Here is a 14,149-nt window from a genome sequence, read left to right on the forward strand (position 1 = left end):
AAATAATACTTCACTTCCACAAACGGCGCGTAAAACGTATCCGAACTCATTCATCTGAGAAAGCAGCTAAACTAACCTAATTCACACCTTGGTCCTTGACCCACGAGGCAGGTTTTTTTGGGGAAAATTGTCCCCACGATGTAGGAAAAGCAAGGCCACATACACACACCCACACACACTTTTGTCCCATTCTTTTCCGTGGTGATTTGTCCCACTCTGAACCCCTCCCGCCCCTCCCCTGACGCACTGAATCCTTTTTTTTTCTTCCCAAAGCAGAGGAGCGCGCGGCTGGATCGCCTCGAGGCGGTGCGTAACGGCGCGGCGAATCATGAATGAACGGCGGTCGGCTCTGATAAACAGAGGCGTGTTTCTCCACATGTCCCGAGCTTCTCTCTGAAAACACCGCACCTCCAGCCTCATCTGCCTGCCGCGCAGATCCGAGCGTAAAAATTTGGAGTATCCTAAAAAAAAAGGGGGGGGAAGAAAAAAATATGCAGATGCACCCAGCGGCCACCACAGCGTTCCTCCTGCCGTGGGCTTGCTGCGCGCTGGCAGCCGGCTTCTCCAACGTGTCCGTGGACACCGAGGTGCGCTCCAGCTTCATCCAGAGGCGGCTGCGCGGCCAGGAGCGCAGGGACATCCAGCGGGAGATCCTCTCCATCCTGGGGCTGCCGCACCGGCCGCGACCCATCGCGCGTGCCAAACGCAACGCCGCCCCGGCCTTCATGCTGGATCTGTACAACACCGTGTCCACGGAGCCAGAACCTTATTCTCACTACAAGGCCGTTTTACAGAGTCGGACCTCCGCTGGCCTGAGCCCGCAGGACAGCCGCTTCCTGGACGACGCAGACACGGTGATGAGCTTCATCAACCTGAGTGAGTGTCACAAACCCACTCCTCTGACCTTTCAGACCCTTATCACATGATTTAATTACRCATYATRCAAGAAAACAACTYGTTGCTTCCATTAGGTTTTRCTCCACCTAACCGTTGTAGGATTCAGTGGAAAGATTAGGARCAAATATCTTACCTGTTCTAGATAGCTCTTTGATTCAGCCTTGTCTCACCTGGCTGTTCAAGTTTTACTCAGTATTGCTCAAAAAGTGGTAAATTTACAATCTCACTATAAATTCTGAGTGTTTGCATCAAAGAGCAAGCAGCYTGTTTTGTGTTCAAAACTGGATTTACATTTTTTTTCTTGCCCACCTCCACTTACATCATGGTCCACTTGGTCAATTTTGTACCCAGCTGCCCCCCACAGTTCTGCATCAGTTTCACACCACACAAATATTCCACCTAAAATATTGATACTTCTGCTAAAAGTGCCATTGGTTGTAYTGGAAGTGCTACAGCTAGCTGCTGCGTCTCCACGTAAATCACYGTCCAGAGCCATAGTGTAAATGCTACATTACGTCAGCACAGTGTATTTGCTATAAGGCTGTTGGTTTCTTTATCTTCAGCAATCTTTCAGCAAGTCTAATTCAGTTCATTCAGGAGATGAGTGCTTTAGCKTTTTGTTTTTGCAACTTTGATATTTTTGTAAATAATTATAATTAAACTCTTTTTTTGTTACATTGAAATACAATTCTTGATTTTAGGTTTCAGCTCTGTTGATTCTAATTTTATCTTACCTGAAGTTACGCCAATTTTCATCCTTACAGTCTCTTTAGGCTTTTAGCTGTCTTGATAGGTTTAGCTTCTGTTCGGCTAATTTTAGCTTTCAGCCTCAGCTTTTTTCAACAGACATCGGCTGTCATTCAGCACTCACGCTGAAAAGGCTTTTTCTTGATTTATTTAGTTGTTTTCTACAAAATCACTCTTCCAAAAAGTTCTGAACTATCCCTTTGGGAATCACAACAGTTTTCCTGAATTTATTTATTCAACCATGTTTTTGTAAAGATCTATTTGTCAGACACTGATCCTTTTTTATATTTTTTTTTTTTGGGAGGGGGGTCACAATGTTCACAACAAATCAGGCATTATTCATCCCGAGCCAAGCTGTAAATGTTATGACAACACGCATGGATCTGATTTCCTTCAGATTCCTTCAAAGCTCAGAGGAGGGGGAGGTGGGGTTTTAGCACTGCTTTGTTTCGCAGGATTAGGAGCTGAAAAGTGTTTTTTTTTAACTCCCTGAGGAGGGAGAGATGTGACCAAAGACACAGACAGCATCACGTTGCTGCAGTCTGCTCAGTGCAGGTGTCTGGGATGGATTCGGCTCCGTCTTCATGACTGCATGGAGGAAAATAAAGAGTGGAGGAAAAAACTGAAACATTACAGAGATTTCGAAGACAAATCCTGCTGCCTGTTGATGAACGCTCTCCTGTCTGTGGAGAAAAACCAGAAGACTGGTGAGAGTGGAGGAAAATAAAAAGCTTTTTCTTCCTCTTGGCTATTATTTGGTTCCCATGTTTTTTATCTGAAATCTGCAAAAATCCAGAACACTTCGATTGTTTCAGTCCACATGTAATAATGCTAATCCAAACCATTTGGACGCTGGAAGAATATCTCATGTCATGAACTTTTCCCTGACAGTCTTTAGCTAATGAGAACTGGAAACACGTTTCTGGAAAACCAAAGGCAGATTTGTGTGGTTTCACATGCACAGAGGAAGAGGAGGGGAAAACAGACTTGGTGCGCCTTTTTTTTTTTCTTTTTAAGCCCACAATGACCTGCTGTGCTAAYGATTGGCAGGTTTTTCTTTTTTTAGCTCCCACATTTTGCTGGATTGACTTTTTCTTGGTGGTCTTTTGATAATAGTTTCAAAACGAAGCAGGGATTTTTATTTCTTTCTTTATTTTTTTTAGCATTTCCAAGGCAAAGGACAGACAGCTGCTGTGGTTCAATAACTTAAGGTTCAATTTATCATTGTTAAAGAAAAAGGTGGTCATTCTGTGAGAGCAGAGTTTAAATTCAGACTCAAACACTTTGTTACATACTCATAAAACATTATAAAACAGTAGTTCTTATTTGTTATTTTATCCTTTAAAGCTGTTTTAGGTCAGAAAAGGGTAGGGTGCCTTCTCTGGGTCAGGGAGGAGGTTCTGCCCCAAGTGGAGGAGTTTAAGTATCTCGGGGTCTTGTTCACGAAAGAGGGAAGAATGGAGCGGGAGATCGACAGGCGGATTGGTGCTGCGTCTGCAGTGATGTGGGCGCTGTACCGGTCTGTTGTGGTGAAGCGAGAGCTGAGCCAGAAGGCAAAGCTCTCGATTTACCAGTCGGTCTGCGTTCCTGCCCTCATCTATGGTCACGAGCTATGGGTAGTGACTTAAAGAACGAGATCGCGGATACAAACGGCTGAAATGAGTTTCCTCTGCAGGGTGTCTGGGCTCTCCCTTAGAGATAGGGTGAGAAGCTCAGTCATCTGGGAGGGACTCAGAGTAGAGCTGCTGCTCCTCCACGTCGAGAGGAGCCAGTTGAGGTGGTTCATCTGGTTAGGATGTCTCCTGGACGCCTCCCTGGTGAGGTGTTCTGGGCACGTCCCACTGGTCGGTGGTCCAGAGGAAGACCCAGAACACGCTGGAGGGACTATGTCTCTCAGCTGGACTGGGAACATTTTGGGATTCCCCCAGAGGAGCTGGTCCAAGTGGCTGGGGAGTGGGAAGTCTGAGTCTCTCTGCTTAGGCTGCTGCCCCCACAACCCGACCCCAGATAAGCAGAAGAAAATGGTCAGCCGAAAGCTGTTTTAGGAACAACTCTTTTTCAAATGTAAAAACGATTTTTTAAATGTTAGATTTCACCAAATACAACAAGCCTCTAAATATTTAATGTTGTAACCTTAAAAAAAGATGTCGTGCAAATTCGTGTGACTTTGCAAAAGGTTGCATTAAAAGTATGTTTTGTGAATAACTCTCAGCTACTACCACATCCAGTTTCAGCTCATCACCTTTAAAACTGACCAAATTATAAACATTTTTGTGTTGGCTAATATGGATTATTTTAGCTGTGAAGGCCGTATTGAATTTGGTCGACTCCAAATCCTCATCAGTTGTAGACGAACTTTTAATGATTCCTTTCTGACAGATTTAATGAAATCCTTTAGRTGGTTCATTAGATATTTTGCTAACAGACAAAAAGGATTGAGTCCAACAGGTAATGTTTTAAGCACATTGTGCAAGGARCAACACTTGGAGTATGTGYTGCGAATGACCCTCAGCTACAAACAAACACATTTGTAATATAATATGTGTAAAAGTAACTGAATTTTAGCTGTTTTTGTCTTTTCTAAGCTCAGTTGGTTAAAACCATTAAACTGTATTGTCTCCAAAATAAAATCACCTATAGATRTATRTCTAATGATTACTTCCTGGAAGTTCTAGCAAAATCCATCTTATGGTTCATGAGATATTTTGTTAACAGATAGAGATGACTCCAAAATATTAATCTTATCCAATCTGTTAGCGCTCAGAATAARTGTTGGGGATCAGGCTTAGCTGCTRCYRCACCAAACCTCAGCTCCGTATCTGTAAAACAGACTGAATTACAGTCAATTCTTTGTTTTATGGCTGTGGCAGCCATKTTGAATTGGTYATTTGATATAATTTTAATGATGATCACTAGGAACAGACAAACACATGAACACACACATTGTCTGTTTCAACAGTAAGCAATTAAAAGCTGAAACAGAAGGAGCTAAAGATCAGAGGAATTCTTGTGTTTTGGGGCAAAAAAGCAGGAAGAAACGTGCTTTCCTCTCTCAGTAAGCTGATTGGAAAAGGATCACGTTAAGAACTTTCTACTATGATGCCAGAAAATCTCATTAATCTAACTCCTTATCCGTGTATCCGTGTGCAAAATAATTGCTGTGAAACGTGAAAACTCACGCAGCTCTTTACAGATTTGGAAAAAATGATTGATGGCTTTTAGCAACTGAATCCCGCAGACCCCCCCGAAGCAACAGAAGAACCACGGTGACACAATTGTGAGTTTTCTATCATACGGGTTCTGACCCCCCACGTTGATCTGCTGGAAAATAAACAGTTCCTGTAAAATTGCAATAGGTTAATGATAGCTGTGTGGCCCTGCAGTGTCAGGGGCAATCTGTAGTGTTGAAATGTCTCCCAGAGGGAAGTTTGCATATCTGAGGTCTGATCTCTGCAGCTAATGGTCCCTAACGTAAACACTCCGAGTCCTTACAAGCAATTATTGCTTTCATAAAATCACCCCTCGCTCCCTTCCAGCATTTAATTGCGGTCAAACAAATGACTTGCAGGGTTYAGAATGTGCGCTCTCGATGCTAGTGGCGTGTGTGTTTTCATGTCGTTAAGAGTGTTTTCAGAGGACGGTGAGTCATTTTGTGTGGAAGCTCTGTGGTGCCACGAAAAAAAACCCTCTGGATGTCAGCTTGAACGACTGGGACTGAGACGTGACAGGTTGACGGCAGGTTGGGTTTAAGGTGGCCAATCGCCGCTCTGCTCGGCAYACAAAAGGGGTACTTCAGATCTTTTCAGGTGGGGTTAGACCCTGTTTACACGTCAACAGTCTCTTGCCTCACAGCAAGAAGGTCCTGGGTTCAGTCTCTAGTTTGGACATGGGGTGTTTCTGKGTGGAGTTAGCATGTTCTCCTCGTGGGTTTTCACTGCGTACTCTGGTTCTTTCCAGCAGTCCATAATCTTGCTTGTTAGGCTGTCCTCAGTGCTCTGCATACTCCATGTGAAGCCACGTGACTTCAGTGACAAAGTTACTTGACGAAAATGACATCGTTTTGTTCTCAAAGTAGCTTCGACAACCCCTTCTCACACAAGGCCCGGATGAACTTTTTCCTCACAGGAATATGTGTAAAACAACGTGATTGGTCAGAACAGAAGTTTGTGGGTGTGTTAGTTTAAGTGGAAAGTGCTCAGATTGCAATGATGTAATTTTGCAACATAATGATGATAATATTTTCTTTGTCCTTTTCCAGAAGCTGGCTGTTGTGCGTGCAAGCTACAAGGATAGTTTTGAGGATCAGTAGGCTGAGGTCATCAGAAAGTGCCCATCTATATATGACTCCTTCAGACTAAAGGCAGCCAAGTTGTAAGAAAATTAAGTGTTCATTAACTGAAATTGAGACAAAACCACATAAATAGTGAATAGATTAAAATATGAACAGAATAGGACTGTACAACCCCAGATCTGMACTGAAAGAAAGGATTTTTGGGTGTAGTAACAGTATTTAATTGTTGTTTTAAATTTTACAAAAATATCAAAATCTCTAAACTACTAGAATTTACTAAATAAACAATATACATTATATTATTTATCAATATTACTGTACACAAAAAAATAAATGCTAATATTATTTTACCAGTAATATTTCAGTGYTTTTTCTGGACAGCACATAAACATGAATATATTAAGTAAATTCTACTCTTCTGGGCTAAAACTGAGGGTGCATGCRCACACAAAGGCTGCTGCTCCTCATTCCCTWGCTTCACTTTTCAAGGAGAGGACAAGACATGGTCGAAATAAAACATAAATTGTCTGGTTTCTTTTGCTTGAATACATTTGTTGGTGTGCAATAGTTTGATGGTATAATGTAGGTAATATTTAGTTGTCAGGGAACAGGGAATGCATATTGTAGCATTCTGTTGTGTTTGGCTGTTTGTCATGTGACTGCAGTGGAGGATTGTGGGTAGGATTCATGTTTGTTGTTGTGAAATCATTTTAGGGAATTGGTTAACATTGTTCTTTCAGCAATTAGTCTGTTGTGTTACTCTTTGTGTGTTCATTATTTRTTAACTTGTGTTAAACCGTTCAGCTGAAGTAAMCATAAGTGAGAGTGGTAGGCCTMGTCATTGATAAGACCTGTGAGTTTTACTTTGTCTGTGTTGTTCATGAAGAAGAATCCAATAAAGGTTCTTCAAAACCGCCACCTGGTGGGGAAGTCTTGAACTGCAACAAGAGCTACACTTTCTGTAGCTTTGAGGTGTCATGCTACAATATTGTGCTTGACACATGTGCACTGTTATAAAAAACGTGTAAGATTTACTAGAAAAAAATTCTCGTAACAATTTGCACTAAGGTTTGTTAAATAAATTTAAATGCTACAAATTCATGTTATATTTACTCATCATTATCTAGTAAAAGTTATTAAAATAGTCAAAGATTTGTGAATAAATCAGGTAAATTTTACTTAATTTGATCAAGTATATGTTATAAAATTTAATTGAGCAAATTAATTAAAATTTACCTGATTTATTCACAAATCTTTAACCATATTCTTAATAACTTTTACTAGATAATAATGAGTAAATATTACATGAATTTGTAGCATTTAAATTCACTTAACAAACGTTAGTGCAAATTTGTTAAAGGATTTTTTTCAAGTACATCTTACAAGTTATTTTTTTCAGTGTGGTTACAAGCGTGCTTTATTTCTTCCTGCTGGAGTCAGCTAAAGCAGCGCTGACAGTTGCTCCCACTACAGGCCTACGGCTGGATCGCAGGCCACTCGAACAAATATTACCTTCCCTCATGAATTGATAACAGTTTTTCTATGTGTTGTTGGTGGTTCGGGCATGTGTCTAAACTATTTTAATCAAGACATAATCTTCAAACAATAGACCATAAAATCAATACTTAAAAGGGAAACTGAGAAAACGGTGTAGTGCTTTTAACATCAGTATCTAACCGATTAATTCCTTCGAAATGTCTAAAAACTGGATGGAGATGGTGAATGGACTGAACTTATAGAGCACTTTATCAAGTCTTGTTGGACTCCGAGGCTCTTTACACTTACAGTCACTCACCCATTCATACACACATTCACACACGGATGGTGGTGAGCTACAATGYAGCCACAGCTGCCCTGGGGCACACTGACAGACCACCATCAGCAGGCAAGGCGGGTGAAGTGTCTTGCCCAAGGACACAACGACTAACATGGAGAGAGCACAGATATTGTGCACAGAGGAGTCAGTTTGCAGTTTTTCGTGAGATTTTTGGCCAAACGGCAGATGCAGGGATGGAATGGAGACCCCGACGGGTGAGAAACCTGTGCTGTGACGTGTATTGCAGTGGGAGGGGTCTCCCACTGAAAACATATTTGAAACCAWGTGACAGCCAACCAACTTTGATACTTTGGATGGCATATGCAGTGTCCTTTTAGGTCCAGACTTCCGTTACAAAATAAACCTTTGATTGCAATAAGATTTTCCTGATTAAATAAAGGTAAAAATGAACTAACATAAAAAAAAGTTACATGGTATTGTTGTGCTTGTTAAATCCATTACAGTTTCCATACCAAAAACCATGATTTTTGTATCTYAATGACACAAAGATRTGCRCACTTCAGTTTCGTGCATGAAAACWGTTTCATCCAGACTGTTGAAAACACAAATGTTCTTTTGAACTGAGGATGAGGATGGGTTGCTTCTACAAGTTGAAAAAAAAAAGAAAACGGCACAAACAGCACTCTGCTATCTGCCATTGTCACTGTCACGTTGTCATTCGTCTACTTGTGCAGGAAAACGTTTGACCGCAGCTATCTGTAGTGAACTTGCACAATTTCTCACAAAGTCATGGGTTGTTAAAAGTTTCTACTCTGAGACCTGGATTCAAAAAGCTTTGGTGTACACAAACAGTTGAACTGTTGCAGAAATGCTACARTTTCACTTAGGAATAGAGCCTGAGGGTTTTAACTAATGTGACGTCATCAAGCCAGGTGGCGGCCATATTGGAGTTATAGCACTGGTATCAGRGAAACAAAGAAACAAGTGTTCTAGGGCTGGGTATCACCTGGCGATTCAATGCGATTTTTGATACAGAGCACAATACAATTCACAATACAGTGCTGCTCAACTGGATTAGATTTCTATATTGATACTTTTATTTATTGCTCAATGCTACTGACTAAACAAAATCATGCATCATTGTACTGCCCCCTAAGTGTTGGGGAGTGTATCAATAATTAAAGATTTTTTAAATTGTTTTTAAAAATATCAGCACAAAGCATTCAGAGTGACCTGCTGAACTCTGTCCTTCTGACCAACGCTTCATGGAAACTCTGAGCAGTGGAGAGCTCGAGTGGACTTGGGTTGGGTGGAAACCTTTGAGTGTCACCAACAACTGCTGTTTCACTTTCTCGTCTTCAATCAGGAGGAAATCACCGGATGGGGACGTATTGCGAAATAATCAGGGAGGTGTTGTGGGTGCAGACTCATAAAGGCGCAGTTGAATCTGTGCGGTTTTCTGCCCTTTATGCCAGTGAGTTTGTTTAAGTGCACTTGCTGCTGTGGTTTTCCGGGCTGTACCCTAACGAGCCTTTTCTTGTGGTCAGCACATGTGTGCTGTTTAAACAGGGAGCTAAAGTCAGCCATGAACATGGTTTCATCCCCCTCACGTTGGCACTTAGGGCAGACTTGACTTAAAGAATGTTTAGATCAGTCACTCCACTCATGGAAAAGGGATTTTTTTTCTCCTATTTTTAACAAAGTGCTTCCAAGTTGCGGGCAGAGGAACACACATCAGAGAAAACCTTGAATCAACAAGAGTTTTCACAGATATTTTTAACCAAAGACTGGTTTCCCATCTGATTGTACTTAAAGTAATCTTTTTTTCATGTCTATATGCTTTTTCTCTCCATGAGTTTTCAAGAAGTTTTACTGCATTTGTGTGTCAGCTGAGGAGAAAACTGGGTTCTTCAGATTCACGTTTGTTTTGTCTTCTCTTGACAGTTGATCAGGAGCTTCTGTTCCGGCCGCTTTTACAAGAGTTTCGATTTGATGTGTCCCGTATTCCAGAGGGAGAGGTCATCACGGCGGCGGAGTTTAGGATTTACAAGGATTTCATCCAGGAGCACGTTCAGAACGAAACCTTCAGAGTCAGTGTCTTCCAGGTGCTTCAGGAGGCCTCAGACAGGTAAATATGTCCAGATTCACTATGCTGCAGTTCTTAACATCTGTATATATTAAGGGTGGGAATCTTTTATTATCTCACGATTCAATTTGATTCTGATTTTTGGGGCYACGATTCARTCCAAAATCGATTTTTCATTCAAAGCTGATAATGTGAGCCCGTTCGTCGTGTTCCCAAAGTACCTTCATTTTGCGAACCTTGCACACCTCGCTATGTCAAACTTGGACTCATTCAGTAAAAACCAAAATGAACCCAAATCTTTGCATTCAATGAAGACAGGGGTCAGGTGAATCTGTCTTTTCTCCAGTTCTGTAGTTTCCTCTTAGTTTTGGTGCTTTCTGCACATTCATGTTCCAGAAGCAGCTGCGTGATGACGTCAGGACGTCCATGTAATTAGAAAATGGAGGCTGACAACCATTGGATTTGTTTTATTTAATTTTTTTAATTTATAAAAATCGATTTTGGAACATTTTAAATTGATTCTGAATCTTTGTAAATGAGAATCACGATTCTGATGTAAAACGATTTTTGGTGAACCCCTAGTATATATACAGTATATTGGTGTGGTTGGGGTGTGTGGTTCAAGTGACTCCAGTGAACCAGATCAGTAGGGGTGGGCGATAATTACCAACTGGGACATTGTCATGTTCATTGAATAGTTTTATGATTTTGCCTTTAGTTAGTCAGTTATAATAAAACACAGGACAAAGATTTTAGGCAAATAAAATAGTTTTCTATTAATTAATACCATCAATATGTTCTTAATGCAATTTTGTTCTGCATTGCATCTCTGATGTTGTGTGTGAATGACAATAAAGCTGATTCTGAATATAAAACAATGTAAAAGTATAAAACTGTAAAATACGTTTATAGGGTAGACATGTATTTTACTGCACAACTTATCTAAGAAAAAAGTTGCTAATGCAAAAACAAAGAAAGCAACATTGTAACACAATTATAAATATAACATCAACAATACTTCAATTGCACACTGACACGATGAAGAGAAGGGATTTCAGCTAATGACTAACTTCACTCTGTGAAAAAATGAAGTCACTACTGCAAATAAAGTGATCAYCATGCATCAATCCAATACCAATACCCAGCATCTTGGTATCAATACTTAGATCAATACGCCCACACCTGCAGGTCAGTTTGTGTGATAAAGTGAACCACATCATTGTTTACCATGTGGCAGCMTGGCTCATTTGTCTCATTTTATATAAATCATTACCAATCATTTCCATTTTTGTTTAAGCTGTAATGTTTGTACTTTAGTTAATATTAAAAAAAAACAAGCTTGATGAGTTGGTTTCAGCTAGAATTTAACCCATCAATTAATGGTACCTGCAGCTATTAAATAAATTAAATATATATTTTTCTTATCATTTCTCAATATTTCCTGATGTTATTTCCTTCCAGCAGCATGAGCTTACGTTGAATGACGACCCCTGTTCAGAACATGGCTGAATACAAGTGTTTCACTCATGAACCAAAAGAAATCAGAAGATGAACACTTCATGCTGATGATGTCTTGAACTTTGTTCTCACACTGACCTGGACCTGACGTTTGTGTGCATAAAGACAACATACAGTAACTAAGCCTCAGTTTAAATGTCCTTTCATTGACTTCCTTCAGATGCTAACACACTAAACATTACCTGCTAACATCCGTTTACCTCAACATCAGTGATTTCATTCTGCTGAGCAGAATCAATTGTTCTGAAACTAAAAGCTCGGTGAAGTGTTTTCTGTGAACTGACCCATTAAATTGAAAACTGTTGATGGTTTCATTATGATCCCTTGTGGTTAAACTTTTCCTCACATGACACCGCACCACAGCCGAGCATCAACAGTGTTTACACAGAAGTTAGAGTTAATCACAGAAACCCAGACCAGGACCGTCCCCACGAGACCTGCAATTTCATCACACCCCTCCAGGTCCCCCTTTTTGGTTCACGTGTGGTTATTCCTTCGTGTTTTCTTTAAACTGTCCCAAGCTGGTTTTTGTTTGCAAAGCTTCTGTTTTTGCCTTTTTTTTTCAAATGTGCAATTACACCTCGACTAGACTCGACATGTGATCCTCCTCTGACTGAAGGTGGGGCAGAGGCTTTATTTCTCCTGACACCCACAATCTGACCACTGCTCTWCTTGTTTAATCCAGGGCTTCTCAAAACTTTTGTGTATGGAGACCCCTTACAGGAGCGAAACATTTCCWGGGACTCCCTCAAACCACATGCATACAGTATAAAATTAATTTACTGCCATTTTAATACCTAAATGTCATCATAATAATTATTATGTTTTGTTTGGTTTAGTATTTTTGACWTGTGCAGTGTTCCTCATACGTATTTATGTAGTTTTTTTTTCAATGTAATGACAAAATTACCAATTTGTTTTTCATCCAAGCAATGGCTCATGAACTCCTACGTTCATGGCCATTAAACTGGGGTCCTACGACCCCAGTTTAACAACCTCTGGTTTAATCAATCAATAGACGAATCCTTAAGTCAGGATTAAAGCTGCCTGTCCAGAAAAACAGAGAGATTTTGGATTCAGGATTCAGGATTTATTTATTGTTGTGAGGATTCTGGCAGAAAAACCCAGGGCGCAGGCAAAATTCAAAAAGGCAAACATAAGCTCTTTAATATAAACAAAAAGAGGGCTGTCGTGGCAGCAAAACTTACAAAACAACTTCTCAGGAGGAACAGGATCACAAGGAAGCACGGAAGAAAACCACACAGGCTGAGGGGATGCAGCACAAAACAAAACAATGATCGGACACAGATTGAACCCTAGCCTGGCCCTTGCCTTCCTACGCAGCTCCGCTCAATTCTAGTTTCCCTTCACTGCTTTGTCTGGGACTTCTCCCATTGAGATGGATTTCGCTGGCAGATTTTCAGCCGGGCCAATCAGAGAAGAGAACGTCAATTTTCTGTGCAGTGTCTGCTTGTAGTTTATTTTACCTGGACCAATCGGCAAACAGAAGGAGGAGTTTTTAAATGACGTTGATGTTCTGTGCAGTATCTGCTAGTTATTTTAGCATACGGCAGTGGAGGAAGTGAATGAAGCCAGTCTGTGTTGATAAGGCTTCCAAATTAAATTAAATTTGTCTGACAAAGCAGCAGCTCTCATTTACAGTCGTCTCGTTCGGCTCGGTTCTTTTCTCCTCTCAGTAGGGTTGTTTACAGCGCTCGCAATTTACGGTTAGCTTCTTAGCTTAGCCTCCTTCACACCGACAACACACACATGCTTCAACAGAGGCCACGCCTCCTGCAAGAAATCGATTCTCTCTGCAGCAAGTCCAGACCCTTGTACGAACCAAAGTGAAGGACAGGGGTCTGGTTTTAACCAGGCTAACTGAACACAGGACACAGAATATAAAGGTAAACTAATTAGGGACAACAAGAAACACCTGGAGGAGACACAAGAGGAAACAGGTGAGCATGGGCGGGGCTAGAGGAATGACAGCAGGGGAGAGATACACAGGGGAATACAGAAACACTAGAAAACTAAAGCAAAAACACAGATCATGACAATTGTCATGTGCAGGTTAACAAGAGTTAATAATGCAATGAAATTCTTAGAATAAGATGAAACCGTTCAACTCGCTATAAAGAATAAAAATAAAAATAAAGACAATACAGAATATGAAATTTACAGTTTGCAGTAGATGCACAAAGATTTTGTGCAGACGTTGAGTATAAAGTATTGGATTTTTATCTTAAATTAGAAAAACAGCAGTTTAAATGCATTTTTACTTGTGTAACGGTTGCTTAAAATAATTTACAAAATCTTTTTGTGGCTCTTTATTTATTTCAGCCACGTAAGCTAAAAATAGATATGTTTATGTAATAGAATGAAGCTGTGGTTTTAAATGCAGAAGTTGTAAAAACATTTAACAAGTTTTGGCAAATTGCAACATTAATAATTAAAGGGATGGCATTCGTTGAAGCCATGCATATCGCCCACCACCTTTCATGCTGATGTTTTACAACAGGGCTATTCAACTGAGGTGGAGGCAGATGTATGTAGCTTTGCAGTATCGCTGCAGGAAAATACATCCCATTTGGCTTTACAGGCATCTGCAGGTCTGTTTTTGACCAAATTTACCTCAGCTTTAGTGTTGCTGTTACTCTGTATGCTACATAAACAGAAGATCAAAGACACAAATGACATCATTTTCGAAAAACAACAGCACACAAGCATCCTATGGTGTAAAAGGGGTACAAGCATTGACCATAAGTTATCCTAACTTTGGTAAATATCATCTACCTTGCTGGTCGGGCTGGTTTCTCCAGCTTGCTGCTGT

The 14,149-nt window shown here is 40.6% G+C and overlaps 1 protein-coding gene across 1 annotated transcript in view; it reads left to right on the plus strand.

Annotated features, from left to right (window-relative positions):
• The first annotated feature begins 264 nt into the window (after positions 1–264).
• The window catches only part of LOC106525183 (bone morphogenetic protein 7), a 27,244-nt gene continuing 13,359 nt past the window's right edge, over positions 265–14,149 (plus strand). The window contains exons 1-2 of the mRNA XM_014019325.1: positions 265–876; positions 9,657–9,840. Coding sequence (XP_013874779.1) covers positions 492–876; positions 9,657–9,840 — 569 coding nt within the window. The 5' untranslated portion in view covers positions 265–491. The remainder of the gene's footprint in view (positions 877–9,656; positions 9,841–14,149) is intronic.

This window comes from Austrofundulus limnaeus, unplaced genomic scaffold, assembly GCF_001266775.1.
Source record: "Austrofundulus limnaeus strain Quisiro unplaced genomic scaffold, Austrofundulus_limnaeus-1.0 Scaffold216, whole genome shotgun sequence".
NCBI lineage: Eukaryota > Metazoa > Chordata > Actinopteri > Cyprinodontiformes > Rivulidae > Austrofundulus > Austrofundulus limnaeus.